General features: G+C 36.2%; 1 protein-coding gene across 2 annotated transcripts in view; it reads right to left on the reverse strand.

Moving 5' to 3' along the window:
• Positions 1-9,480: 9,480 nt before the first annotated feature.
• GOPC (golgi associated PDZ and coiled-coil motif containing) overlaps positions 9,481-27,653 on the reverse strand; it is a 33,109-nt gene continuing 14,936 nt past the window's right edge. The window contains exons 2-9 of one of the 2 annotated variants that reach the window (XM_019741348.2): positions 26,768-26,932; positions 25,296-25,319; positions 22,305-22,480; positions 21,159-21,324; positions 19,166-19,261; positions 17,728-17,892; positions 15,324-15,504; positions 9,481-12,508 (exon numbers count right to left, since the gene is read on the reverse strand). In XM_019741348.2, the coding sequence (XP_019596907.1) occupies positions 12,378-12,508; positions 15,324-15,504; positions 17,728-17,892; positions 19,166-19,261; positions 21,159-21,324; positions 22,305-22,480; positions 25,296-25,319; positions 26,768-26,932 (1,104 nt within the window). In that variant the 3' untranslated portion in view covers positions 9,481-12,377. The remainder of the gene's footprint in view (positions 12,509-15,323; positions 15,505-17,727; positions 17,893-19,165; positions 19,262-21,158; positions 21,325-22,304; positions 22,481-25,295; positions 25,320-26,767; positions 26,933-27,653) is intronic. The other variant, XM_019741349.2, reaches the window with a different exon arrangement.

The following is a 27,653-nucleotide window of genomic DNA, read 5'->3' on the forward strand; positions in this document are numbered from 1 at the left end:
GTACGTTGGTTCTGGAACCTCTTGGGAGGAGCTTCGGTGCAGGCCTAACTCACCAACAGCCTGTGATTAGCTGGGGACTACTTGGTAGAAGCTACAAAGTGATCTGCATTGTTTCACTGCCTGTGCTAAAACTGGAGGCATGGGGAGAGTCCACATTGTGAGAGCACAGCTGCCACAAGTACCAGGCCTGGGGTAACTCCGCAAAAGGAGTTACCTGCTGTCATCTGCTGTCTCCCTTAAAGTTCAGCTGCTGATAAAGCCTCATGCAATGTGTGAGTTGGGTAAGGCAGGTTCTTGGAGAGTCACTAGAGTGGGATTAGTTGTGTTCACCAGTTTAATGTAGATTTTGGTTTGGTGTCAGTGCTGAGCCTGGAGCAACTCAGCTAAAGTCTCAGAGCACACCAAGGCCAGTTGTTACCCTTCTGGGGCCATGGATTCCAATAGTTTCTGCAATTCAGGCAGGGCTGGCTGCTCACTAAGGAAGTACCTCCAGCGTTGGGGGAGTGGGGTGGGGCAGAGTCCCAATGAGTCAGCAGGGTGGAGCCCCAGAGCTCACCAGACCAATCAGATTCAGATTTGGCCATAAGTGCCAGGGGTGGGCTCAACTCATTAAAGATGGCAGCTGGCTGCCTGGCTGTCCAGAGGAGGACCCTACACAGGAAAAATGGCAAGTGTCCTCCAGCACTGGCCTCAAAGCCACACACCTCAGTCTGCTCCCCGTATGCCTCTGATGATCCCTGAGTCACCATCCCACCGCTGGAGCCCAAGGTGAGTGCCTGTGAGAAAATGAGTGTGCTTGGGCCGTTTAAGAGGATGTCTGGGTTTCCCGCAGCCTTGCATCCCACTTGGAAGGTTGGAATTCCCACTGTTTTTCACAACCAGATGTTGTGGAGGCTCCTCTTCCCAGCACCAGTACTCTGGGCTGGGAAGCCTGGAGTGGGGCTGAGATCCTTCGCTCCTCTGGTGGGGAGAACCTCCGTGGCCAAGGTACTCTCCCTATTTTCAACCACCATACAGAGGCTTGGGACCAACCTGGTTCATGTCTCCGCCCTTCCTACCATTCTCGACATGGCTTCTTCTTTATAACCTTAGTTATAAAACCTGTTCACAAAGACTTCAGATGGTTCTTCAGGTTGAGTGTCCTATAATTTAGTTATAATTTTCATGTGTTCATGGAAGGAAGCAGGCATGATGTTTGTCTACTTCACCATCTTGGAGCCCTGGTTTAATCTTTTTAACTACATGGTGTAAAGCACACTGTTGGTTTTAAATTAATTAAACAAGGAGGCCATTAGATTGAGGTGGCTCTAATGCCATGGCAGCCTATGTAAGCAAAGCAAAATCTAACCCTATAAATGCCTCAAGGTTACAAAATCGAAACACTAAGACAATCACAAATGGCCAACTAGGCTTTAAGCTTTAGGCAATCAAATCATTTCCTTTCTTTGCTTCTGCACTTTCTCTGTCGTTCCCCTGGCTCCTTTTGTGGAATGCTCCTAACCACCTTCAGTTTGAATCCATAAATGTGCACATAGACTCTTAAAATTTTTAATATACCTCCATTTTTCTAAATCTACTTCTTAATCCCTAAAGTAGAAATTATTATAAAAGGGCTGTTGTAAAAACTAATTCATATCAGTGTTTTGAACATAGTAAATGATCAATAAATATTAACTCCTTTTCTTTCTGCCCAATATGAAATCTAAACTCTCTTCCAACACCATTTCGCTCAGCGTCCTTTTCAAGTGGAGGTTGCATTTTCTATTCAAACACTGCATTCCGATGTAGCCAAGAGGAAATGAACACCTTCTTAATACATCCTGAGACCCATTCATTCTCACTCTTTCACCTCGATGCAGAATTCTTTATGATGCTCATACCACCTAGTTCTACCACCTTTTCTTTTTGCTGTGGTACCTAATACCCTCCAAACCACTTTTCCCACTCAGTGAGGACTTTCACCCAGCTCAGGTATTCTCCATTTTGCCCTGATAATCATGTTGGAAAATTTAGTGTCCAACATGGTCACTTTCATGTTTTTTTGTTTGTTTGTATTTTTAACCTCTAGTAACCTTCGCTCCATTTACACCACCCCCATGCATGTCCACACTCTTATTAGCAAGAATTCCAGCTCTGAAATCTTAGTGATTCTGTCTCTGCTCAAAATCCTACTCTTCGGATTCCTCCTCACCTATCTTATTCATGGATCTCTTTAAGATATTTAATGCCTAGATTCCATCATCTTCCTCTGATTGTTAAACTTTTTTTTTTTTTTTAATTGGGGAGCAATGTGTTTCTCCAGGGCCCATCAGCTCCAAGTTGTTGTCCTTCAATCTACTTGTGGAGGGCACAACTCAGCACCATGTCCATTCGCCGTTTTCAATCTTTAGTTGCAGGGGGCACAGCCCACCATCCCGTACAGGAATTGAACCAGCAACCTTGTTGTTAAGAGCTCACACTCTAACCAACTGAACCATCTGGCCACCTCTGTTAAACTTTTTAAGTTGCATTTCCTTCCCCATCCATTACTTGTCTTGTCTCAGTATTTTCACCCCATTGTCTTTCCAGGAACCATAAACCTTGAGGCCCCCACAACATTAGTCCCCTTCAGGATATCATCTCCATCACAGTAGCAGGAGAACAATGCATAACTATTACCACTGGGGCTCTTCTTACAGACTCTTACTTTCCAGTTTACCTGGAGCCCAATCTCTCCTCAACCCTTTCACTTATCTTTGATCTACTTCTTTTCTTTTCCCAACCCCCTCAGTAACTATTCTAAAGCAATGCCACTCTCCACATTTTCCATTTACTCTGAGATCATGCCACCTCCTTTACCTAGTAAAGTCATTACAATCAGATCTTACAACTGCCTGTTCCATCCCTCTTCTCACAAAAAAGGCTGTATCCATTCCAAGCCTTTTCTCCTGTGTCAACGGAAAAGGTGTTCAAAAACTTCACCTACAGTCCAATTCCCATCGCCTTCTCATCTCAGATTTGCTCCAATTACTCCCATTTCCCTTATTTTCAACTTCTCCCTCTCAACTGATATTTTCCTCTCAGCCTATAAACTTGCACAAATCTCTCTCACATGTAAAGAATCCTCCCATAATATCCCAAGAGCTTCTAATTACCTGTCCTTTTTCTTCCAAGAGTCATCTGAGCTTGTAATTTTCATGTGCCTTACCTGCCATTCATTTTTTCTAATGTCATTTTTATTTTATTTTTTTATCAGTTATACATAGTAACCCTTTTTATTTGTTCAAGCTTTTTTGTGGATCTTTTCAGGGTATTTTAGATGGTTTTCATATAAGGACTGCACATTTTTTGCTAATTTATGCTTAGGTGGTGGTGTTGTTGTTCTTGTTGTCATTGCCGTTGCAAATAGTCCCACCACCTTCTTATATATCAAGAACCAGTAAAGCCCTAGTGAGGAAAAAAGCATGAATTCTGGGACTAGACTGGCTGGGGTCAAATTGTGCTCTAGTTGTGACCAAGAAAGTGTTTTTCTACCTCTCTATGACTGCACTTCCTTATTTCTAAATGGAGATAATAGTACATGTGGTCTGACAATTAAGTTCGCGAACTCACCCTAGAAAAAATACTACACACCTCATTGTTGAATATCACTGCGGTCACGTTCGAAGTGTAATACTCCCCTTGGGAAGCTTTGCACTGACATCAGTGCCTAATCCACCCTTCAAAGCAATTTTGGAACTCTCTTTCTGGAGTGGCCATCAGAGCTGTCGTCGTATTACCCTTGGTGTCCTGAATGTCATCAAAATGTCTTCCTTTCAATATTTTCTTTATCTTCGGGTAAAGAAAGAAGTCATTGGGGGCCAGATCAGGTGAGTAGGGAGGGTGTTCCAATACAGTTATTTGTTTACTGGCTAAAAACTCCCTCACAGACAGGGCCCTGTGAGCTGGTGCATTGTCGTGATGCAAGAGCCATGAATTGTTGGCAAAAGTGCATTTTGTCTAACTTTATCACGCAGCCTTTTCAGCACTTCCAAATAGTAAACTTGGTTACCTGTTTGTCCAGTTGGTACAAATTCATAATGAATAATCCCTCTGATATAAAAAAAGGTTAACAACATCGTTATAACAAGCTCATGGACTTAATTGTCAGACCTCATATACCACATGGGGTTGTGGTGAAGATTACAAGGATTAATGCATGTAAAACCCCTTGAACAGTGTCTGACCTATGGTAAGCACCATATTGGTAATATACATGTAATTTAAAAATTAATTAAAAAATATATTTTCTTCCTGTTTGATTTCTATTTATATGCTGCTCCTTTACTAAGTTTCTTAATTGTTTCTAGTTTTTACTTGATTCTCTTAGACTTGGGGGATGTGATCATTATGTCTGTGCATAGTCCTGGTACGACCTCCTTTACAATATTTATACATACATTTAATTTCTTTGGCAAACCAGTGCCATATCAAATGTGTGTAGTATCTCCCTACTAAGCATGATGCTAGCTTTGGGACAAGGATGGGTTATGTTGAGGTATATGTTATTATGTTAAGAAAGCCTCTGTTTATTCCCTTCTTTCCCTCACCAGGGATGGCTGTTGAATTTTGACCAATGCCTTTTCAGCATCTATGGAATTAGAAGCAAATGATTTTCTTCCCTAGGAGCCCTCTCTAGACCCAGCTATATGATTAATTACATCCTTAGATGTCCTAGAATAAAACATTTGGTTATGGTATATGAGTCTGTTAAAGTGCTAAATTCACATTGATAACATTTTTTTTTAAGGCTTTATGCATTAATATTCTTTTGTGAACAGGCCTTTCATTTTCTTTGTGTTTTATTAGCTTGACAAAAACAATTTAGAAATTTTCTTTTCAGGTTTTCTCTTGGTAGGCATTGGAATTATCTGCTCTTTAAAGGTTTGGTGGTACTGCCCCTTGAAACCATATATTGGTGGTGGTGGTAGGGCTGCCAGCACTGTGACAATTTTTTTTTTTCTATTCTTTTTCTATGAAAATGTCTTAAAATTTTAAAAGTTCAGTTTTGGTAAATTACATTCTCAGAAAAGTTTCCAAACTTATTCGTATAAAATTGAACAAAATAGTCCTATTAATATTATCCTTTTAGTTTCCTCTGCTTGTATGTCTATTTCTCACTTTATTTCTCATTGGATATAAGCCTTTACTCTATTTTTTCATGATTAATTTAGCCAACAGTTCATCTATTTTATTGTCTTTTCCCCCTGAAGTCAGTTTATTATTATTATTAGTAGTAGTAGTAGTATTTTCTACTATTTTTCTGCTTTCGGAAGCCAACAGCCCATCTGTTACAGCCCCAGACAGAAGTGAAAAGGCCCTTCCTAGTGTTGAGGATAGGGTTTCCAGGCGGGAATTCCCACCCGTTCTCAGGAATTTTTTTTGCTTTCCCATTCCCGAATCCCGACAAAAGTTGGTTGGGAAATCTGGACCTTGAACCCAGGTGGTTGGTAGTATTGGCCGTCACTTTGTGGAAACGACTCATCGTGGAGAACAGAAAATGGTTCATATCTCAGGATTCGGGAATGGGAAAGCGAAAAAAATTCCTGAGAACGGGTGGGAATTCCCACCTGGAAACCGTAGTCGCGGATAACCCTAGGGAGGCACCTAGTGAGAAATGACACCTTCCCGAATGTCAGCAGTGTCTCTATCGCAGCCCTGCTTCCTAAAGAATAGGAAGTGCGTGTACACACAAAGACGTCATCCGGTGTGCATGCGTGGAGCGAGACGCTATACTGTCCAGGAGCTATGTAACCGCAATGCTCGCCTTCTCAGTCAACTACAGAAAAACTATTTCTAGTCAAGTTTCAATACAGCTTAACCATCATTTTTAAAAATCGAAACTGCATCAATCCTAGGCTCCATCAAAAGTTGCACCATTTAGAAAAAGAAATATAATTATTGGGGAGAAAGACTTGGAGGCTGACAATTTCATCTTTATTTCCCTTTCCCTTCTTTGAAAGTGGCCTATTGAAATAGAATCAACAAAAGGATTTGAGTCCTGGCTGTGACACTAGCTGTGTGACCCTGGGAAAGTAATATCACTTTTCTAGTTCTCAGTTATTCATCCTCATAAAATTTTATTTGATAATCTTCATAAAGCCTTCCAGCTCTAATTAGGCACATTATCACATTTGGAATCTGCTGCCCCCTGCTGGCACTTTACCAAATTGTAAATTTTACCTTTCCAAAGCCAGAGAATCCAAGTTTTAGTGTGTTTTTACGTTTTGTATATCTAATTTTCCGTCTTATAGTGCATTCATCTATCTTCCTATATATAAGCCAGAGGTCTCTCTTTTACAACCAAATACACTCTTAACTTGAATTTTGTAAGTGTTGTTAACTTTTGCTCTTCGAATCTTTCCTGATTTCTGATAGTTTTGTTGCCACCTCCCACTATTGTGATGAATTTTCATAATTTTCTTGTGGTTGTTAATTTTTCCTTTATGTATTTTGAGCCTATTTTAAATTAGCATGTATGAGATTAGAATTAACTCTGTAGTGAGTTGATTCTCTAAGAATTTAAGCTTTCTCTATCCCTAAGGTTTTTATCTTAGTCTATTTTCTCTGAGGCGACTATAACTATCTCTGCTGCCCTTTGGAGAATATATACCCAGTGTATCTACTTTATCATTTCACTTTCAAACTCTGTGTCCTTATGTTTTGGTTGTGTTCCTTACAAACAACTTGTTGCTGGATTGCTTTTTCCAATTTGAACTTCTTCTTTAACCTGGAGAATTTAGTCCTTGATCAAGCTCTATCAAAATCCAATCTCAGTAGCACTCCCTTGGCTCCTGCCAGCATATGCTTACTCATTCTTGTTTCTGGTGTCTAGTCTTCTCCCTTACCAGCCCCAGCACATCCACAGCCAGGCTTGGCTAGGATTTAACCCTAGTTATAGACCTGGCAGCCAAGGAGTAGATGGGGACAGTTATTGTTTGAAGGGGAGGGAGTGGGGGTTAAACAGCAGCTTGTGCAGCCTCTGTTAGCACAGCAGAGGCGACTTAGCAGGGAAGGGTAGGCTACTTACTTCTGCAAGACCAGAGAATGTAGTAGAGACTGCAGTCAACATCCTCAGGGGCATACATACATCCAGATGTTCCCATGACATGCATGTTTCAAGGTTCTAGGTTTTCTCCACCAGGGCCTTGACTTTCACAAAATAGACAGAACTTGGCTGAACATTCAAAGCTCTGAAGCTCTGTGACTGTAACAATTAGATGTTCATCTTAAAGCTCAGCTATTTCAACCCAGGCCTCTTGTAAGCTCCCCAGAGGGGCTCTGGCTCTCATATTTCTGCTCTAACAGCTTGACAACAGCCCTGTCTTATCCTTTTGTAGGTCATCAATGCATCCTAGCAGTAACCAGCCAACTCTGCTCTTCTTGTAAACATTGCTCTCCCCATATTTATCAAGTGCTTACATTATTGAACTTCTAGACAATTCCTCTCTATGGGGACATTTGCCTAAGTTACCATCCATGTGTGGGGTCTCCAAGACCACCCCCAGGTTGAGTGATTTGCTGGAAGGGCCAGCAGAACTAAGCACAGAACTGTACTTAAAACTATGACTTATTAGAGAAAAAAACATCAAGCAAATCAGCCTAGGGAAAAGGCACATGAACAAGCCAGAGGAAAGCAGGCACAAGCTCTGAGCTTGTCCCAATGGAGTCACACAGGATAACCTTAATCCCTCCAGCGGTGATGTGGAATGCGTCAGGGGAGCCTGGCCAAGCCTGGGCGCAGGTTGGGTTTTATGGCGCTCGATCACGTAGCCTTGTTCTGCCTAGCATGTGTGATTCCCAGAAGGAAAGGTGTTCAACATAAACCCTACTGTTTGCACAAACCTTTCAGGCACAGTAAACCACCCTTATCAGTTAAGAAATGTGGGAGAACAGTCCTGCTATCCAAATTGCTGGACATTAACCAAAGGCAAAACTTGCAAGCAGGTCCTTGTGAGGATAACAGGTTCAGGCCTGCTCTGTTAACTTTTCTGCACATCTGTGAAATATTTAGTAACTTGAGGCATGACCTTGTGCCAAGGACTACACGTACCACACTTACCAACCAGGATGTTATCCAATTCACCCTTTGGGTGGGAGATAAGCCAGCTCCTAATCTATTAACCTGTTTCCTCACATCTCATTGCTATTTCACCTGTTAGTCTGAGTCCTCCAAGAAGCAGATATTAAGACCAAAAAAGGATCAGCTGTGTAATAGATTTAATAGGGGCAACACTGGTGAGGAAAGACAGGGAGGAAGGTTGGGTGGAAGCAACTTAGACAATAATGTAACCTAAGAGAGTCTGACAAGACGGTCAGGGAATCCTCAAGCCAAAGTCGAGGAGTCATAAGATCCCTCTCCAGATGAGTCTCTGGCTGGGAGCCACGTGTGAGAAGCAGAGTCTCTGTGGTAGCGAGGGGACAGATATCATAGTGCAGCAGCTCTGGGGCTTTCAGTCCATTAGACTCCCTCCTGTGGAAGATCTGAGAGACGCATTCTGGTGGCTCCCACAGCAGTGATTATAGCTCTCAAAATACACGTGGAAAATATTTATTATCAAGCAAATATTTAGCACCAACATCACATGGTAATTTGTAATACCTTTTAGTTAAAAAATAGTTACAGAACCACCTAAAATGAACACTGATTAACAATGAAAATATGAATAATCTTTTACATTACCTAAATTGAACAATATCCTATGTGGATGAATTCTGGAGAAAAGACTTTTCCAAGTTGCTTGGTGAACTGGCAGCTTAAACTGACACATAGACAGCATATTGTAGTAGGGCTAAATCCAGGTAAGTCAATGACAAAAAGTTTCTAAATGTTTATAACTCAAGTAATTTTCTGAAATATGACTTATATTAATACTTAGAGCAAAATACCATTTCTAAGTTTATCTTCCTGATTGACCTTACATACCCTTAGCAAATGCATTTCTATACATTTTACACCTCGTTCTTATGTGGGCTATAAATGACCATATGTAAAACTTCTGAGGCAAACAAACTGAGCAATATATACAGATGTTTTTAAGATTTTACATATAATTTGGAAACTTCTAAATTATATATGCTTATATGATAAAATGGAAGACTATCCTCTTACATAGTATCCAATAGGATTTTTATTAATGTTATCCTCACAGATAACATTGGCCATCAATATTTGTAACACAAAACTAACCCAAGGAGACTAGAGTTTTTGCCATCTAAGTTGGTCCCAGTGGCTCTGGCAGTTCCTTCCAACCAACATATTTTTAACCAGCTCAGATTAACCAGTTCCTAAAATCAGTTAATTCCTACCAAAAAAAAAATCTCTACCACAGTAACTAGGTTCAGCCTTTGCATGTACTTTACGAGTCATTGGTATAAATAATAGAAACTACTAGAAATAAATAATAAACCAAAATATTTAATGTGAAATAAACTATTTTTTTAAAAAAAGATCAATACCACTTTTAATGTAGAAGATGCCATCTTTATTTACAGGCTAATAAAAAAAATATTAAACTCAACTAGATATTATACATTTGTCATAAATCCTATAGATTTGAGGCCAACCCTAAATAGATTGAATAAGTGGCACAGATTACATAATAAGGATGCCAAATAATGTGCAACTTACACATGAATGAATATATTTTGTTTCTAAACATGAAAACAAAGTAAGTGCACTGTAGGGGGAATAAAACCAGCACCAAGACAAGCTGTTCAGTTTTGACAACTGTTCAGTTATAATTACCAAGACCCACAAAATTTTCATCTCTCTGAAATCTATTTTAAGAAGTCTCATAACCCAAATGTTGTTTTTCCATCTTATTCACAAGATACTATAGAATTTAGAGGTTAAAATGTAAATGTATACACACATACACACAAACCCTCACATTCTACTGAAAATTTTTTCTCAGATATTCTGTTTGTATATGCATTTGTGTACTTTTTTCCTTTTTAACTGTAATCACTTTGCAACAATTCTCTCCTTATCTGTTTGGTTTTGTTCTAGAAGCTTGAGTGTTACAAGTTTCTTTCCTATAAATGTGAAAATATAAAAACTGTTTCTCATTCAGTCCTTTGGAAAAAGTCTGTAATTCTTAATTCATCCCCCACAGACCATATATTCTAAAATTAACTTTTAACTGGGTACTTTCTAAACACCTGACAGGAAGCTCACAGTAGCATCTGAGCAAAAGGGCTCTCACGCAGGTTTGCAAACCAAGGTGAAGCGGGAAGGAAAAGGGACCTGACCTGTGCACCTTTAAACTACCAGTAAATTTTTCATTCTGCTTATAAGCCCTAGAAAGAAGTTGTATCATAACCATCTCACACAATCCTTGACATTACACAGCATCCTCATAGATACACCAATTCAAGGGTCTAAAAAAATTCTATACAGACTCATTAGATAGGTCTTGAAAAATCAAAACGTTTTAGCTAATATTTCCTAAGATAAAGGATATTCTCTGGAAAAAAAACACTTTGTCATCCCATTTAAAACTGGATTTTAAAAAGATAAAAGTAACATGGTTTCAAGTCACAACAAAAAAGTTTTCAGATATGCTAATAATTTTTACTAAATGAATACACCTGTTAAAATCCAGTTTGCAGATCTCATGTCAAGCATAGGGGGTATGTGTTTGGAGTAGGGGGAATGCATAAGGAAAAAACATTGTTTTCTTTTAAGAGGCCTAGCCTAGTATGTCAGGAGCAAACAATAACATGTTGCTCGCTTATTCAGTTGTGCAATTAAATACTAACTTTTGCTTAGAGGCAATGTTATCCTACAAGGTATTTTAATATCAGTAACGATATATATATACTATGAAGTGCATTTCTATTACAAATTAAAATGGCGATATACAGATGAACAAAACCACCCAAAACAAACCATAAATGAGCAACAGTTAAAACACAAAACTTATAAATAGCAAAACCCCCAAATAAAGTATATACATTTTACAGATTTACCTATGAACAAATATATATAGTACATCTAGGAAAGACAAGAAAATGTATATTATATCACATAACATGTGAATATTAGAAATGAAGAAATGATAATACTCTAAAAGCCTTGTAGGCTTTCCCCCACTTAATACTCCCTTACATGTATATCCCTTAAAACAGTGATATTGGCAAAACTATCACCCCTTTAAATGCAATATTTTCACTTTTCCAGCAGGGTGCAGTGGCCTGCAGAACAGTAAGTAAGAGAGCAGGTACTCCATGCTTAATCCTGGGATAAGAGAATTAGCAAACCTGTAGTTTGCATGTGAAAAGCACTGTAGTCAAACATACACTGACATGAAAAGCCAACCAGAACAATTATTGTATTAAAGGTCTTCACCTTATCTTTTTCACCAGTGCCTCAGCTTTTTAGATGACTGGCCAATCAACTACTTTGAGAGAAAACTGCTGTTTGAATGCAATGTATTTTGTTGACATAGTAATAAATTTGAGTTTTTACTGCCAGAAAAATGTATCTTTAAGTGCCAGGATTATCACATCAAAACAAACCTCATGAACAACTCAAAATGTATATAATTGTGTTTTGTGGATCCCAGAAAAAAAGCATTTGAAACTAAACATTAATCGTGTAATGCTCACACCATGCACACAGATCAACATAATTGAGGACAGATATTTCCCACTCATCTGCATTTCTTTTAAAAACCAGCAAAGTACAATGCACAATAACTTTTCAGAAACTATTTCCAGTGCAGCATTGATTGATAAGAAAACTATTTTATACTGCACTGAATAAAGCTGAAAGGCAAACTCATTACAATAAATGATCATTAAGAACTGATTTAGATATCAGGATGCAAAATAAATTTTAAAAAAATTAAAACCATTCTTTCAATTAAAAAAAAATTAAGTCAAGCCTGTATTTCTGCAATTCATTGAAGTCAAGTTCTGTCCTTTGAAACACCACACTTAACATTCCGGAATGTGTAATATGAATTCATTTATTCTCTTGTATTTAAAGGCTATTTCTTATAAAATACCGGTTAGCACTATCCTCCTACTAAATGGAAAAGAAACCAAATAAAACAGTAGTGCTTCATTTGGTATTTAAGAGCCTAGTAAGATCCCTTTGGGAAACACATGCTTTGGTGCTTTACAATTTTTTAAGAAAATCAAAATTACTTTACATGCAATAGCCGATTATGGTATACCACAGCAAACAGGGAGTTATGCATTTGAATTGCTCACATGAAGCCCTGAGGTACCCGCCTTTCATTTAGGCAACAAACAGCCCTCCTTGATCTCACAGTCTTTGTTACTGTCTTCCTTATTGCCCCAAATTCAGACCAGTCTGACTGACAATCCTGTCTGGGGATACAGTCAATTTAATAAGATTTTTTGTGATAGAGACTGTGCAGATCATCTAATTTAGAAGCACTGTCTTCTAGCGTAGTTTCACTCGAAGTTCCTAGGTCTCCATTTTCATGTCCATCAGTTACTGTCTTCTTATTAAATCCTAAAAGAGAGAGAAAAAAGAAATCAGATATTTTTCTAGCCTTAAATAAATAAATAAATAAATAAAGGGTCTAGTGATTTTATTGGGCAAAAACAAAGGAATGCCCATTATAATTAAAAATAATGGGGTCCTAGATTAGTCAAGTTAGCAATTTCTGAAAAGGGAATTTTTCCTTCTAATAGTGGATATCAAAAACTATACAGATTTTTAAAATATTATCTCTTGGATATATCTAACAATTGTATAAAATTTCCTACCAAATTTTCCATGAAACTTAGAATTGATAAACACAATTGTAAAATTCAATTTTACTTACACAAGTATCTTTTGGACTAAGTTTCCCTTTTACATTTTGCTTTAAGATTATTTAACTTCAGTTCACTACATACTAGTTTATTGCTAAACATCTATTATGTTGGCAGACAATGTCCAGATATAATTCAAAACTAATTCTGGTTTATCTGCAAAACAGTAATAGGCTTTTAAATACATGAGAGTTGACTATGTCATCTATTTAATGAGCTATAACGTATGGATATGTGCTAAACAAAAAACCAATAAACACTTTTGTGATTCGAGCCAGTTAACAGTAATATATCCTAAGAGCACACATTTTTGAGTCACACATTAAAGTGGTCTGCAACTTACATAGGTGACAAAGAAGTCTTTTAGCCTCAGCTGCAAAAAAGGGACAAACCTTCTAATCCTGACAAAAAATAGTAGAAAGGATGAAATACAATGAAATTATAGAGAGAACAGCCCAACAATGTAAGGTTTTGACATAACAGTTTTGTTCAAGATGCTTGAGAACAATAACGGCTACTGCTGTTCTTGTGAAGATAATTCATAACATACGAGTTTACCAGGAGGACAACAGTTCATCAGTTCACTATAAAACTCTATGCCAGGAGTTCTCAAGCTTTTTGGTCTCAGGAGCCTTTTGTACTCTTAACAAGTACTGAGGACTCCAAAGAGCTTTGTTCATGTGGATTATTAATGTTATGTGAGTCACTGATATTTACCATACTAGTAATGAAAACAGAAATCTAAAAAAAATTATTACTTTGTTAAAAAATGACAAAAACCCAAAAAATGTTAACATAAATAACATTGGTTTAGTGAAAATAATTATTTCCAAAAAAATTTAGTCAGAATAACATTATTTTATGATATTGCAAATATCCTTAATGTCTGGCTGTACTGAAGACAGCTGGGTTCTCCTATTTGCTTCTGCTCAATCTGTTACAAGCCTGTGAAGAAAATTCACCCTCACACAGATATGTAGTTGGAAGAGGGCAGAGTAGCCTTTTCAGATAACTGTCACTATTCTTTTTTGATATGATACCAAAATTTGACAATACAGAATCTGAAATCATATTAACTTTTTGCACTGTTACATTAAAATCCATTTGTCTATCTTGTGCTTTGAATGGCTCTTTTACCCATGCAAGATTCTGTGACATTATGTACTTACTGATATTTGAAAAATACTGGATCGCTTAGTTATGTAGCAATTCCAAAAGTTGACACATTCATTTTACTATATCCAAAAAATCATATTCATTAATATCACCACCAATCTTACTAGGAAAGTTCTTTAAATGTGGGGAAGCTGTCAAACTCATGGTGGCTGATGCATGAGTTACAAAACTCTAATTTTTACTTGAAAGCTCACATTTTAACCCTGGCAATACTGTCAGTTGTTTTTCTTGAAGTGATGGACTCACTTTGTTCATTTTAAAGAAAATGACTCCCAAATAGTTTGAACAACCATAATTTTCCATCCTTTCAAGTAAAAATTGTCTTCCATGAAAAAAATGGCTAGTTCAGCTAGCAACTTAATCACTTAAGTACTTTTCCTTGGGACCAGCATCTTAGTGCAATACAGACTAAGTGCTTTACGCGCACTTTCCATCTCATCACGCAGAGTATAAAAAAGAAATGTACTCAAGGGTCGAGAATTAAAAAATTGAACACTTTTCACTATTTCATCAAAGATATTCTTAAGTGAGAGTAGCATTTTCTTTTTTTTTTTTTAACTCCGAGTGGTTGTCAAGGAAGAAAACAAGGATTGCATATACAGTGGTACAACTGCCTTGATTCATACAAGGCACCAGCAGTTTTATCCCCATTGCTTCTGTACCACCACTGCAAATATCAGCACAGCAAAAAAGGGCAAATAATGCCTTAGTGTTATTATGAAAAGTTTTGATATCATGAATGCCCTGAAAGATCTCAAGGACTCCCAGAGATCCATAGATCATAATTTAACAACCATAGCTCTATGTAAAAGAAAATTTTAAAGAATTTTTCTTTAAAATCTGAGTAAATGATAGCAAAGTAACTAAACCAAAAATTTCAACATCACATATCCTGATTCTCATAATAATCATAAGACAACAGTCTAATCACTTATTCACATTTAGCCTATAACTCACTGTATTATGAAAAAAGAATTTGCACTAAGACAGCGAGATGACACTAAAATATCTTTACTCTAAAAGGCATATTGGTCTTTGTTCAGAGTCTAGAAAACTTGAATTTTATTTATTTTTCAAGAATCACTTGTAGTTCAGTAACTGTTAATGTACTTATCATAAAGTCTAAGATGAATCAATCTAGAAGAACTTACATGTAAATAAAATTTTGGCACAGTTACCGGTGAACAATAAAATTATATAAGCAAGGGAGAGCTATTCATTCTGTTAATGATGGTTTCCCCATTACTAAAAGTGTTACTGAAGAACAACCAAGGCTTTCCTATTTTAAAATTTTACTAACAAACATATTCATAATAACTTTGAGTGGTTTTTACCTTGTAATACTTTGATTTCCCCGCTTGTGTCTTTGCAACTAGCACCAGGATTACTGCCTGCTTCTAACTCGTCAAGGTACAAGCGGTAACGATGTCCGCTCTCATCTTCATACTCCACATTTTCATCATCAGAATCCACTTCAGGAGCCACATAAACCACTTCAAACTCAATCTCACCTCTCTAAAATGGGGAGAGAAAGTGAGGAAGTTATTGTAATTAAAAACGGATTACTAAATTCTTTAGAATAGAGAATAGAGGTGAGGAGCTGCAGTCAAACCTCAGATGTAACTCCTTTCAAGACAACAAATAATGAAATTCTAGCATCTCAAGAGGTGGAAAAGGACTTAGACCATCGTGTCCCGACCAACCCCATGAATCCTCTCTACAAGTAATTTCCTTTTAATATTACCAGAGCTCTTTCTTTTGATCATAGCTAAGACCTAAAATAGAAAAGGATGCTTTACTATTTAATTTATAGACTTAGGGAACAAATGTGCAGTTTAAAAGTCATTTAGCCATTTTGTACAGGTTGGTGCAATAGTAACTGTGGTTTGAAAGGTTAAATGGCAAAAACCACAATTACTTTTGCACCAACCTAATACTTTACATAGCAATTCAGCAAGTCCATCTATGCAGTCATATATTAAATAAAGTTGCACCTAAGGGCATCACACAAACTCTTCCTTGACTAATTTAAGAAAGCTCTACACAATGATTTCTTGTTTCTTACTGACCAGGTCTTGAACCTTTTTCTTAACTTTCACTGAGTACCAGGCATAGTGTTAATCAAGGCATTCTGTTCAGTGGTAATAGTAATTACTATATTTATTGTGTAAGATGATACTCTTCAATCCTCAGAATAACCCTATTGTAGTCTGTTTTACATGAATGAGAAACCTGAGTGAGTCCTGGAGAAAGTAGGTAACTGTCCCAATATGATGAACATGTAAAACAGAAAAATAGAATTTTAACTCCAAAGTTCTTGCTCTACTATATTAGATTAAATGTGTAATACTTGTATAGTTACTCTTTAACAACTTTATGTTCAAGTAAAAACATTACATATTTTTTTATGTTAAAAAAATTCCGAGCTGTAATTGTCATTTAATAAGAGACTACAGTCATTACACACAAGTCTGGTATTTGCAACTCTCTGAAAACGATGGCCTGCCTTTGCTCAAACGAAAGCATGCCATTTTTTTACTGCTGCTCATTAAGTTAGTCTCTTTGATGCTCCTCTTTTCCCAGCAATTTAAGGTTATGCTTCAGAATTTTAGTAACTGCTTAGTGTTTCCTTAAAATTCTATGTCTGCCTATTTGTAGCTCCTTTATTACCACAGCTGCCATTCATCCCCCTCCCGGGCTACTGAATGATAGCCAAGTTGGGTTGAGAAAACACTAACTTAAAGAGGCTAGAGCTGCATCTTAGATCTCCCTTATTAGATAATGCTTTAAAAATAGCATTTGGGGAGACAGGTGGGTAACGCAGTCAAGATGACAAAGTTCAAGATGACAGAATTAGGTCTGTGGGTAGCTGTCACAGAGACACAGATTTGAAGCTTACTATAAGGGCAAGCTTTCTAAAAGTCAGCAATGTACCAGAATGGAATGGACTGCTTTATCATCAACAAGTCCTCCTTTAATGCAATTCTTTATTTAGGGATATTGTAGAGGTTTATGCATCATGTAGAGTTGAACCATACGAGCTATAAATTCACTTTCAATTCTAAGATTCAATTCTATACCGGCACATCACACTAATGACCCAACAAACACTTAGTGCACTACTACCAAAGCCTCTCTAATTCCCTCAACCCTATTCTGGAAGGACAAACAAAACAAACCTTAAGCACATGGAATCATAAATATGACTTCTGGATAGGAATCTTAACACTCTAATTTATTTGCTCTGCAACTTTGAGAAAATCATTTACTTCTCTAAGAACCTTAGTTTACTCATTTTAAATAAGAGGGTTGGGCTAATGACTTCTAAGAACCCTTTTAGTTCTAACATTTATGGCTATAAAATCAATCCACCTCTAGCGCTGTCTCTTCTGTAATACCTCATATTTGTATGGTTTTTCAGTCATTAATGCTCTCTTAAGTGTCTGGTCCTGTTCTGAGCACTTCATGTATTAACATACTTACACGACTCTCAGAGGACACTCCGGCACAAAATACTTAGGTAACCTGCTCAAAGTTATACAGCTGTGAAAAAGAGTGAATAAAATCTCCCTTTTCAGTAAATCAGGCTGAATGTCTTCTAAAAAGCCCCTAAAGAAACTATTATCTGTATCTAAACACTTTACTACTTGAGAAACCTCCTAGGGAAGTATAAAATATTCAACAGATTCAAAAAGAACCAATTGATAGATCCAACTTAATCTCAAAAAGGGAACTTACCTGCTGGGAAAGAATGGTTACAGCTTCTTTATGCTTTGTGTCCCTTAGGTTAACGCCATTAACAGCTAAAATAGCATCTCCAACGTGGAGCCCCCCACATCTATCAGCAGGTTGCCCTGGGTGGATCTCAGAAATGAGGATGGGAACACCATGTTCTTTGCCACCCTAACAAAAAAAGCAAAACAAAACAAGGCAGTAAATTAGTTTACTCTTTGTATAATCACAGAAATTCTAACAATAAAATGTTTTCTTAAAACTGTATTTCATAAGCACTTACACTGTCTCTATAAACACTGAATGAAATCTTATTTGCTGCTTAGGTAATGATAAATAACTTATGAGTATCAAAGGGTTACCTCTTAGTCAAACGATTAATAACATACATGTGATTTTCTAAAAAGTGTTCTAGAACCCCTCCCCCCAAAAAACTACAAATGCCTAAACTCTTTTAAACATAAATAAAAAGATTTTATGTATTAGTTGTCTACAGTACTAACAGATTTTATCAAATCTAAATCGTTATAAATGGTAAGACACACCATTCTTTTATGTACCACAAAAATAACTGGAAGATTGTAAGATGAATCTCAATTTCAGAGATGTTAAAATGTGAAAAAAATATGCAATACAGAATTGATGAAATGCAGTACCTATTTAGTATCTATCACTTTCTAGCTTGTATCACAGTTATTTATGTGTGTGCATGTGTGTGTCTGTATCTCACTTCTCCTACTAAAATGTATGCCTTTTGAGAGCAGTGCATTAAAAAAGATAGGTAATTCGAAAATATCCATTGGATAAACCTTTTATTATAAGAAACATTCCTACATTAAGCAATACTAGAAAGCAAATGAACTTATGCAGTGCCGAAGTATTACCAAACGAAAAAACCACCTTATTCATTCATCCTGAACAAAGCGCCGAACAACAGCAAAATGACTCCAAATATATGTATTTTATAACAGATTGTTCTCAGGAAATGTTGCTCAAGACAAAATTTTGTAAAGGCGTCAAATTTAAAAAGGAAGAATATTTGGACCCAAGAGCCAGTCAAATCTGACAACAAAGAAATGAGACGAGAGAAAAATAACACATACTCTAGAGGAAAAAGTGATATAATGTGGAGCCATTTAACATAGAAGAAAATGGTCATATCCATTCCCAAGGCTCCCATAGGCATCAGAGAACATGGTACAGAATTATGACTGGAGTCATAATGAAAATGTTAAACTATACTTAACTAAAGGTGTACTTAACAGTTATTAGGAAGATCTACAAACAAAAAAAGTTTACAGAAAGCTTACACAAAAAGGGTGCCCATGGGGATAAATTTAGTTATTTAGAAAATACATCCAGAATACTTTTTCTCAATGATGTCCCATGAAGGAGCATGATATACTAGATAACTATAGAAAAGAATACTGGAAGCACTACTTACTGTAATTGAAATGCCAAGGCCTTCATGATCTTCCTTAAGGAGGAGAACTTTTCTAATTGGACCAACACCTTGGCTTTTCTTTAAAGAGTCTTGATCCTTATTAGAGGAAAAAAAGAAGAAAAATTAGTATTATGTAAACAATACACCAAATAGAGTAAACCCGTACTATATAACTTACCTTTATTAAATAAAGAAATCTTTATTAATTTCTATCTTCTTTAGCTACTATCCTCCTCCATCTTTCCTGAACCCCTCACACAAAGTTAATTCTCACCATACCTACTTCCTTGTCTCCCAAATTCATTACTCCAACCACTATGATTAGGGTTTAGCCCCCACTTGCTCCACTGAAATTGTCTTCTCTGCAGTAATTGGTAACCAATATGGTTACATCCAATGAACACTTTTTAGTCACTATTCTACTTTAGCCTTCAGAAAGGTGATACTGTTCACTACCCGCTCCTTGAAACCCTCTTCTCCTTCGTTTCTATTACACTTCTTTCCTAGATGGCCTGTATCTGACAGTTCCATCTCAGGCTCCTTTGCTGACCCATTTCCTTCCCTCACTCCATAGAAGTTTCTTTCCATCTTTGCCCTCCCATTTTTTTTACCTTCTATATACTTTCTCTGGGTGAGTTAATCAATTCCATAGCTTCAATTATAAACAGATGGATGATTTGCATAATATTTCTTCAACTCAGACTTCTCTCCTGAATTCCAGTCATATATCCAACTGGATATATCTTGGCTGTCCACTGGCACCTCAGATACTACATGTCTAAAACTGATCTCATCGTCCTTTCCCCAAAACCTTCCTTCTCCTCTATATGCTTCCTAAATGAATGCCATCAACTCATTCAGTTGCCCAAACCAAAAAACCTAGTGTCTTCCTTCTCTCTCACCTACTTAACCAAAAGCTGTTAGTCACCAAGTCCTCTTGATTTTAATTCTGTCAAAGCTGTCCTTCTTCTCAAATGCACTTCCCCTGCTCTCATCACTTTCACCTTGGCTTATTATAGTATCTTTCTAATGTATCTCCTCACCTCCAATTAGACCTTCTTCCAATATATCCTCTTCACTATACCAAAGTAACTGTCAAAAAATATTAAATCTTATTAAATCCACTACTTTATTAAAAACCCCCATGCTTATCAGGTTATTTTAGCATGAAATAACTTTTGTCACCCGGCCCTCATTAGAAGCTAATAAGGACAACCAATATCCTGGAGAAGACAATGGTATGAGTGCTTACTGCCACCCCTCCCTCTCTCCCACCAACTCCACATACATATCAATTCTTCCTACAATAATCTTTGTATTATTAAAGGCAACAAACAATTTTACTATGTAAGGCCATTCTTTATCTGGTACTAAGATATGTGAGCCACTGGGTAGGAGTTTGACATGCTTTTATTATATTAAGGCTTGTATTATCAGACAGCTGTTGTGATGAAATCTGATAAAGATTTATCCAGATAAAAAGAACACTCCCTACACGGTGGCTAAAGAAGCAGGCAATTGGACACAGATCTCAAATTCTGTCTTAATTCAAGAACAAACAGGTGTAAGTGTTAGCTCAGAAACTGCACTTGAATCCAGTTACCAAAAATTCCCTTAAAAAACTACCCCAAAATATTTGCCAATTTATCAATATGACTACACACTGTCTGCTAAGCTTAAAACAAATTTAGACATGCCTAATCATGATCCAGGAAAATTTTGAAATATGAGCCAAAGTACTAGCAATATATATTTACTAGCAATAGTTCACTGTCTTCAGAAATATCACTTTCAGGACATTAGTAAATCTTTAAAGAGCTATGGGTTGTTGAAACTTTAAATATATATCTGTTTTAAATAAGTTTAATCTCACTTTCACTTTCTAAGTTAAGGTTTTTAAATACTAATAGAATTTAAAAAATGAAAAGGACTTCCGATTAAAGAAAGCCAGAAGAAGTTGAATGGGAAAGAGTAAGTAGCAAAGCAAACATACGTGGCCCGGTGGAGCCTGCATTGGTCGTTTCAGATCATTACGTCCCCTACAGGCTCTGATGACAGTTTTGTGACGATGTAAATGTATTTCAGCTTCCAGTTGGTTCCAAAGCTTATCATGAGCAGGTCCCTTCATATCTCGTCCTAGTAATTGTATTTGTTGGACCCTTCATATTATGAAAAGAGTTAATTTGGTTAGTTTTTCATTATGTGTACTATAGAGAGAATTGAGAAGAACTACTGCACATAAGTAGCTTTTGCATAAATCTAAGTAATAAAACTCAGGGACCTCCCAATGTCTCTCAGATTTACAAAGATAAGAAAACTGAAAAGAACAGATGTGTTAAAGGGAACACCAGTTAAAAAATGAGGCCTTCTTTAGTCCTATACTTAATTGAAATACAACTAAGGAGCAGGTTCTGAGACTAATGTCAATTAACACGTGTTTCAGGTCTTGCATATAATCAAGGTAGGTCACCAATCTCAAGATACTATTGAATATTAGTCTTTAGATGAGGCTAACTATAACTGTACAAAAACCTTTCTAATGTTGATTTCTTTTTATAAAATGATTATTTTAAATGTGCTAAAAGTTATTTGAAAATGTGCACTTCAAGATGATATACATTATTTTTATTTGTTCCACATAACTTCTAATGTGACATCAAGACAATGAGTATAAAATTATTTAGTACTAATAATAAATCACCAAAGTTTGTGAATAGTTCACTGTGAAAAATTAACGCACACAGAACTCTATGTTAGTGTAATAAAATAACTGTCATTCCAACATATTTTTAAGGGGCAAGAAAAAACACATTTCAGGGATCAGAGAGACAATTCTGTATGGAAGTCATGCTATACATGTGAATATTATCAGTTTTGGTGACAAGGCAGGAAATGGCTGAAAAGTGCAGCTATAGAATTGTTCGCATTTCACAGTAAGTTACTACTATCAGTGTGTGCATAGCTAAATAAATCTGCAATATATAATATTATCAATATTAACAACAGTAAGCTATAACCAAATGTAAAACAACTCTTAGGGTAAAGATTAATGTTTCAATTACCACAAGACATAAGAGTCAACCTCATTAAGTATCCAATTTGTCACCTAAGAGTACAAGGATACCCATTTCTTACACACCTTCCTGCCAGTTCTTTATCCAAGTACTTGGCAGCCAGTCTTGCCCCATAAACTTCGGCCTGGAGAACAGCTATGTGTCTGCGAAGGGCTTCATTCTCTTTTCTCAGCAACTTCACTTCAGCTTCCAGTTGAGCTTCTTTCATTTTTTCTTTTTTGTTTGCTTCAAGCTCTCTCTCCTATTAGAACAATAATAATAATAATAATAATCATATAATGAAACTACTTTTAAGACTCTTTAGCAGTAGACCACATTTCTTAAAATACACAAAAGCACACAGTCTGTGATACTAACAATGAAAGCATAGGATAAAAATTAGTACTTCATCCCTATAAAATGCAACATAAAGATTTGGTCCAGTTCTTTTTAACTAGTACCAGAAAGTGTTGCAATCACTTCTAGTAAGGATACTGAGAGAAGCAGTCTTCTCGATGCTCATGTTGTCACATACTATAATAACAGAAGTGGCTTCAAGCTGCTATTTTCTAAAAACGACTAAAATAAAAACAATCAGTCTGCTGGTTGTGCCTAAACATTTAATTAACTTTAATGCAACAACTCTGTAAAGCAAGTCAAAATCACTCAGTGACATAGAGATACGTTTTATAGCTAATTTATCTCAGAGGGCTACAAGAAACTTACAATGCTTAAATTAGAATAGGTATTCTAATTTTAAAAGAAAACATTTTATGGTCATGGAAAGATGCAAGAAACAACTGCATTAAAACATTTACACATTAAAAATTTCTATAGATAAGCATATCTATGGTGTAGATTATAACTGAATTTTGGGACCTGATTCATTTTTCTGTCCATAAGTTAAAGTGAATGAAGAACTGAGTTCTGAGGAAAATACGGGCTTCACTTGCCTACTAGACGGAGGATGCATATCCATCTGTAGCTGTCATGCTAGCAGGCCGTCCTAAGCCTCACTTGTCACATCGTCCCTATGTGGGAGTTTACAAGTGTGAGCCACAGCGCATCACTCAAGATCTTCACCACTAAATTTTTGTCATTAGCTCACATATGAGAAATCATGTTCAATTTACCTTAAAAGTATGAAGCACAGTATGTCTAGTCCAGTTGATCAAGGGTTACACAGACAAATGCCTTCAGGATCCAAGCACAGAGCAGACAGATAGGTACAAGACAGAGTAGAATGGAAAATGGAAGGTACAAAATCCTGCCTGAAGGTGGTCAAATTCAAATTCACACACACATACAAACTGTGTGGTCAAACAATCTCTTCTGAGAGTTGAGTAAGGGGCCCGACAGATATTTTAAGTGTTATTTTTGGATCAAGAGAACCATCCGAACACTGCAAACTTATATTTACCCTAAGCAGAACTGCTGGTACTGATTTACAGTACTGCTTTTTCTGATTCACTAATTTACAGAATCTATATATCCTGTGAAAATATGGTTATATTTGTTGACGTGATGTGGGAGACACTTCATTATATAAAACTTAAAGATCTACCACAGCACCAGGGAAAATTGTTTCTCTTGAGCAAATGGCAAATGATAGTTTCTATTGTATGGATACTGGTTATTGTAATTATTTCCCTTTTCATTCAGAATATTAAGAAGCTGAGACATTTAAGCAAATTTTTAGCAATTCATGAATTATATTATGGTACTAATTTAACTGTCTGCTTTGGTCTACCATTTTGACAACAGTCCACCAATATATGCTATATTTAAACATCAATATATAATATATTCAAATATAAGGCACCGAGTACCATAATCTTAAAAAATAAAAAATTGTATGAGCTAACATGAATGATAACTACCAAATGTTGGATATATTTATCAATTTTTTGATTAAAAATAGTTGTTATTATATATGTGATAAACAAGAAAGATTAGTAGGCTTTTGCAGCTACTGTAAAAAATTAATTATTAAAACAATTTCTAGATATTGTTTTTAAAGATTTTGAAGAACTAGTAACCTAGACTCCCATTTATAACAACTTTGGTATTAAAACGTCAATTTATTTCAGAACCTACTTCTTAAAAGGGCACGTATCAGTTCCAAAAGAAACCACTGTTCGGAAAACATGAACAAAACTTTTTCATGACATTTATTGAGGTTAATGCTGTTTGTTTCAGAAAAAGACCAATAATTTTTTGGTTTATCGGCTAAATAAATTTTATGTTGAGAATTATCTACTTACAATTACTTTAATAAGCTACTTATACAATAATATATTAAGCTGCCACTTTAATAATTCAAACCCCTAATGACTCTGACAAACTCTCAGGCCTGAAATTAACAGATGTAAGTAAGAAAAGGACTGAGAAAACTGAAGTTAATCACTTTTAGATTGAAAAAAGAAAAAAAGAAAAAAGATTTGTTTGGTTGACCTGTTTATTATTTTTAGGTAAGAACCAAGAAGTTCATTTTGTATTTAGCCAAACAGTATATTTTCAAAAGACGTGAAGCCATACGACAAATTGGAACCTGATTAGGTTGGGGTAGTGGGAAAAATATTAAGAATTTATGTATTGTTATTTTCTAAAATAATTTATGGTAAAGGGTTTCAAAATTCAGTTGTAAAGGCCACACAATCATTTTCAAGACTTCTGTAAAGTTACAACACATGCAGTGGATGAATAAGAAATCAACATGCACATTCTCTCTCTGGGAATAAGTTCACACAGAAAAGGAGGAAAAAGCTGGGCCTGCATAATATGTCTTCAAAACACTCAAGTGGGAAAACCAATTGCTCTTTTGAAGTAGAGGTTTGAGAAAGTTACCAGGCTCAGAAGTTGTCAAAAATTGATAGGCTCTGCAAATAATGGCCACAAATCACAAACAAAAGAAAAATCTTTAACAACATGTAGTGAAAAAAAAGCAATGGGCCACCCACTGACCTTTTGACATAAACATCATTTTCAAATACAAAGTGACAACATGTATAGGCAAATAAAACACCAAGAACACTTCAGCGTGACATATAAAAGCAAAACAGAAATGGCATACTTACCAGCTCCTCCACAGAGGGGACAGACTTAAGATATAAGAAAAAAGTTTTATAATTAGAAAAACATCAAACAAATGAATTTATCTAGTGGTATAATCATTACAAGGAAAATCCCCACGTTGAATGTCATTTGGGTAAAGTTTGTTAGAACAAATATATTTGCAAATCCATAAGCAATAGTAACTATATAGTATTAGACTAAATTGTTTTTGTTTTATGAGAATTAGTCAACACATCTGGTTCAGTGTCATTCCACTATAGCAGCTTGTTTCAAATCTAATGTTAAAACTTCAGGTGAATTTTTTTCTAGTGAAAATGTACATTGTTTTCTCAATGTTAATATCAAATATTCCAAAGAAGCAGTTATCAGATGCATGTCAGTTAAATAAAACACTACTTAGATTCATAAAATTTCAGAATTTAAAAGGACTTTAGGAGAATGTAAATATTTATTTAAATAAATTCTAACATATCAGTATTAGAAACTAATTAACCAATCAAATGGAACCAATTGAAAACAAGTAAAACTTACAAAGTGTCTGGCACATTGTACATACTCAATACATTAAGGGGTTAAACTGAAATGAGTCTTCAAATATATCTATTGAAACAACCTATATTGATCAAGAAGGCAATGGTTAACTGTGCAAAATTTATACAATGAAATAGTATGCAAAGTAACAAAGTGTTCAAGTGGCAGGGAAAACATTTGTAATATATTAAGAGCAAAAGACAAAATGTGCCACTGGTTGGCACCCAGTTCCATTTTCCCCTTCTTCCTTATTAATAGAACTCCAATTTAAATGGAGGTGGCCATGTGACCAACTAAGAGACTGACATGCAGCTAGAGATGCTAAATCTCTAAAGAGCCATCCAAAAGAGATGACTAAATTGACTGGCAAAAACAGTTGAGGAGGATTTCATGAAAAGTTCTTTAAAGAAGGCTAATGCAACTGGGAAGCATCCTCTTACATTCTCCCTTCTGCCTACCTGGAACGCAGGCATGAACAAAACCTGAGGACAAATCATGAGCTGAAACTAGCAGAGCACAAATACAAAAGGAACCTGGATCCCTGGTATCTGTGGAGCTGCCACATCAGCTCTGGCTGTCTGTGTCAGGGCCTCTTTAATTGAGAGAAAATAATGTGTACTATTCAAGAATAATTCCAATTTTACTTGGGATTTCTGTTATATGCAGCTGAACTTAATCCTAACTGACATAGTAGGGCAAAAACCTGTTTATATGTTATAATCACAAATATCTTTTAAATATGAAAAACATCCTATTCTAAGTATCAGTTGGTTATTGATAGTATCACTGATCACGTCTGGGTGTCATGCTGACCTTCACATTTCCTATTTTCTAAATTTCCCACAATGTGCACAGATTACCTTTTATAATTAAAAGCCTCATTAAAGTTGTCCTCTGTCCTCTAAAATGTACGTAAGTCTATGTTACCCTCTGAACTACTTACCAATTTTGCCTTAATGGTACCAGAGTCAACACTTTGACCAGTTTTAGCATGAAGCTGAAGCTGAATAGAGTGCAACTGTAAAAGCTGATCATGTACTTCTTTCTCCAGCACAACTTTCTCTGCTTGGGTCTCTGTCAGTTCAGATTTCAGATCCACCAACTGTGCCTTATAAAACAACAACAAGAAAAAACATTAAGTATGCTTAATTTTCTTTATTTTTGACTCTAATAATTATTATTCAAGAATGACAGAGAGACTCTTTGAAATGAACAGATGAACACCAGAAAACCATTATCTGAGCTATAGGACATCCATCTAAACTGACATAAAATCAATAGTACAAGTAAGACATTGGAGTGGCAAGAGAACTCTACATAAACAGTTTCTTCTAATAACACAGAATGCTTATTTACCTTGCTTACTTTAAGAAGGCTTTTCACTGTTTCACCTTTATTTACAAGGTGTATGAAAGTATACAGGTATGGGGTGGTTCATCATCCTGTGGAGACAATATGTGCTATAGTGATCGACTAACATTAATAGTTTATTAGAGGAGAGGCCAGAAAGTGGTGCTCTGTCTTCACCCTAGAGAACACCAGCCAAAATCAGCCTAACCACTACCTAGTAGTTACCTTATGCGCTCAATTGTGAGCTACTGAGGCTACGAACAGAGTGCTTAATTTTAATGTAGCTCAGTATGTCAATAGTTTCCATCCCTAAATTAAATGCTTTGGCCTGAATTCTAGCTTATCTGCTATCAAATTTGCAATCTCTGCTCTCATTTTATTTACCTGGTATAATTTTGTCCCTTTATTTTTAACCTTCAATGTATTTTTCAATTTATAGTTCTAAGAGTATATAGCAGATACAAATACAAAGTCTTCAC

Source organism: Rhinolophus sinicus, linkage group LG05, assembly GCF_036562045.2.
Source record: "Rhinolophus sinicus isolate RSC01 linkage group LG05, ASM3656204v1, whole genome shotgun sequence".
NCBI lineage: Eukaryota > Metazoa > Chordata > Mammalia > Chiroptera > Rhinolophidae > Rhinolophus > Rhinolophus sinicus.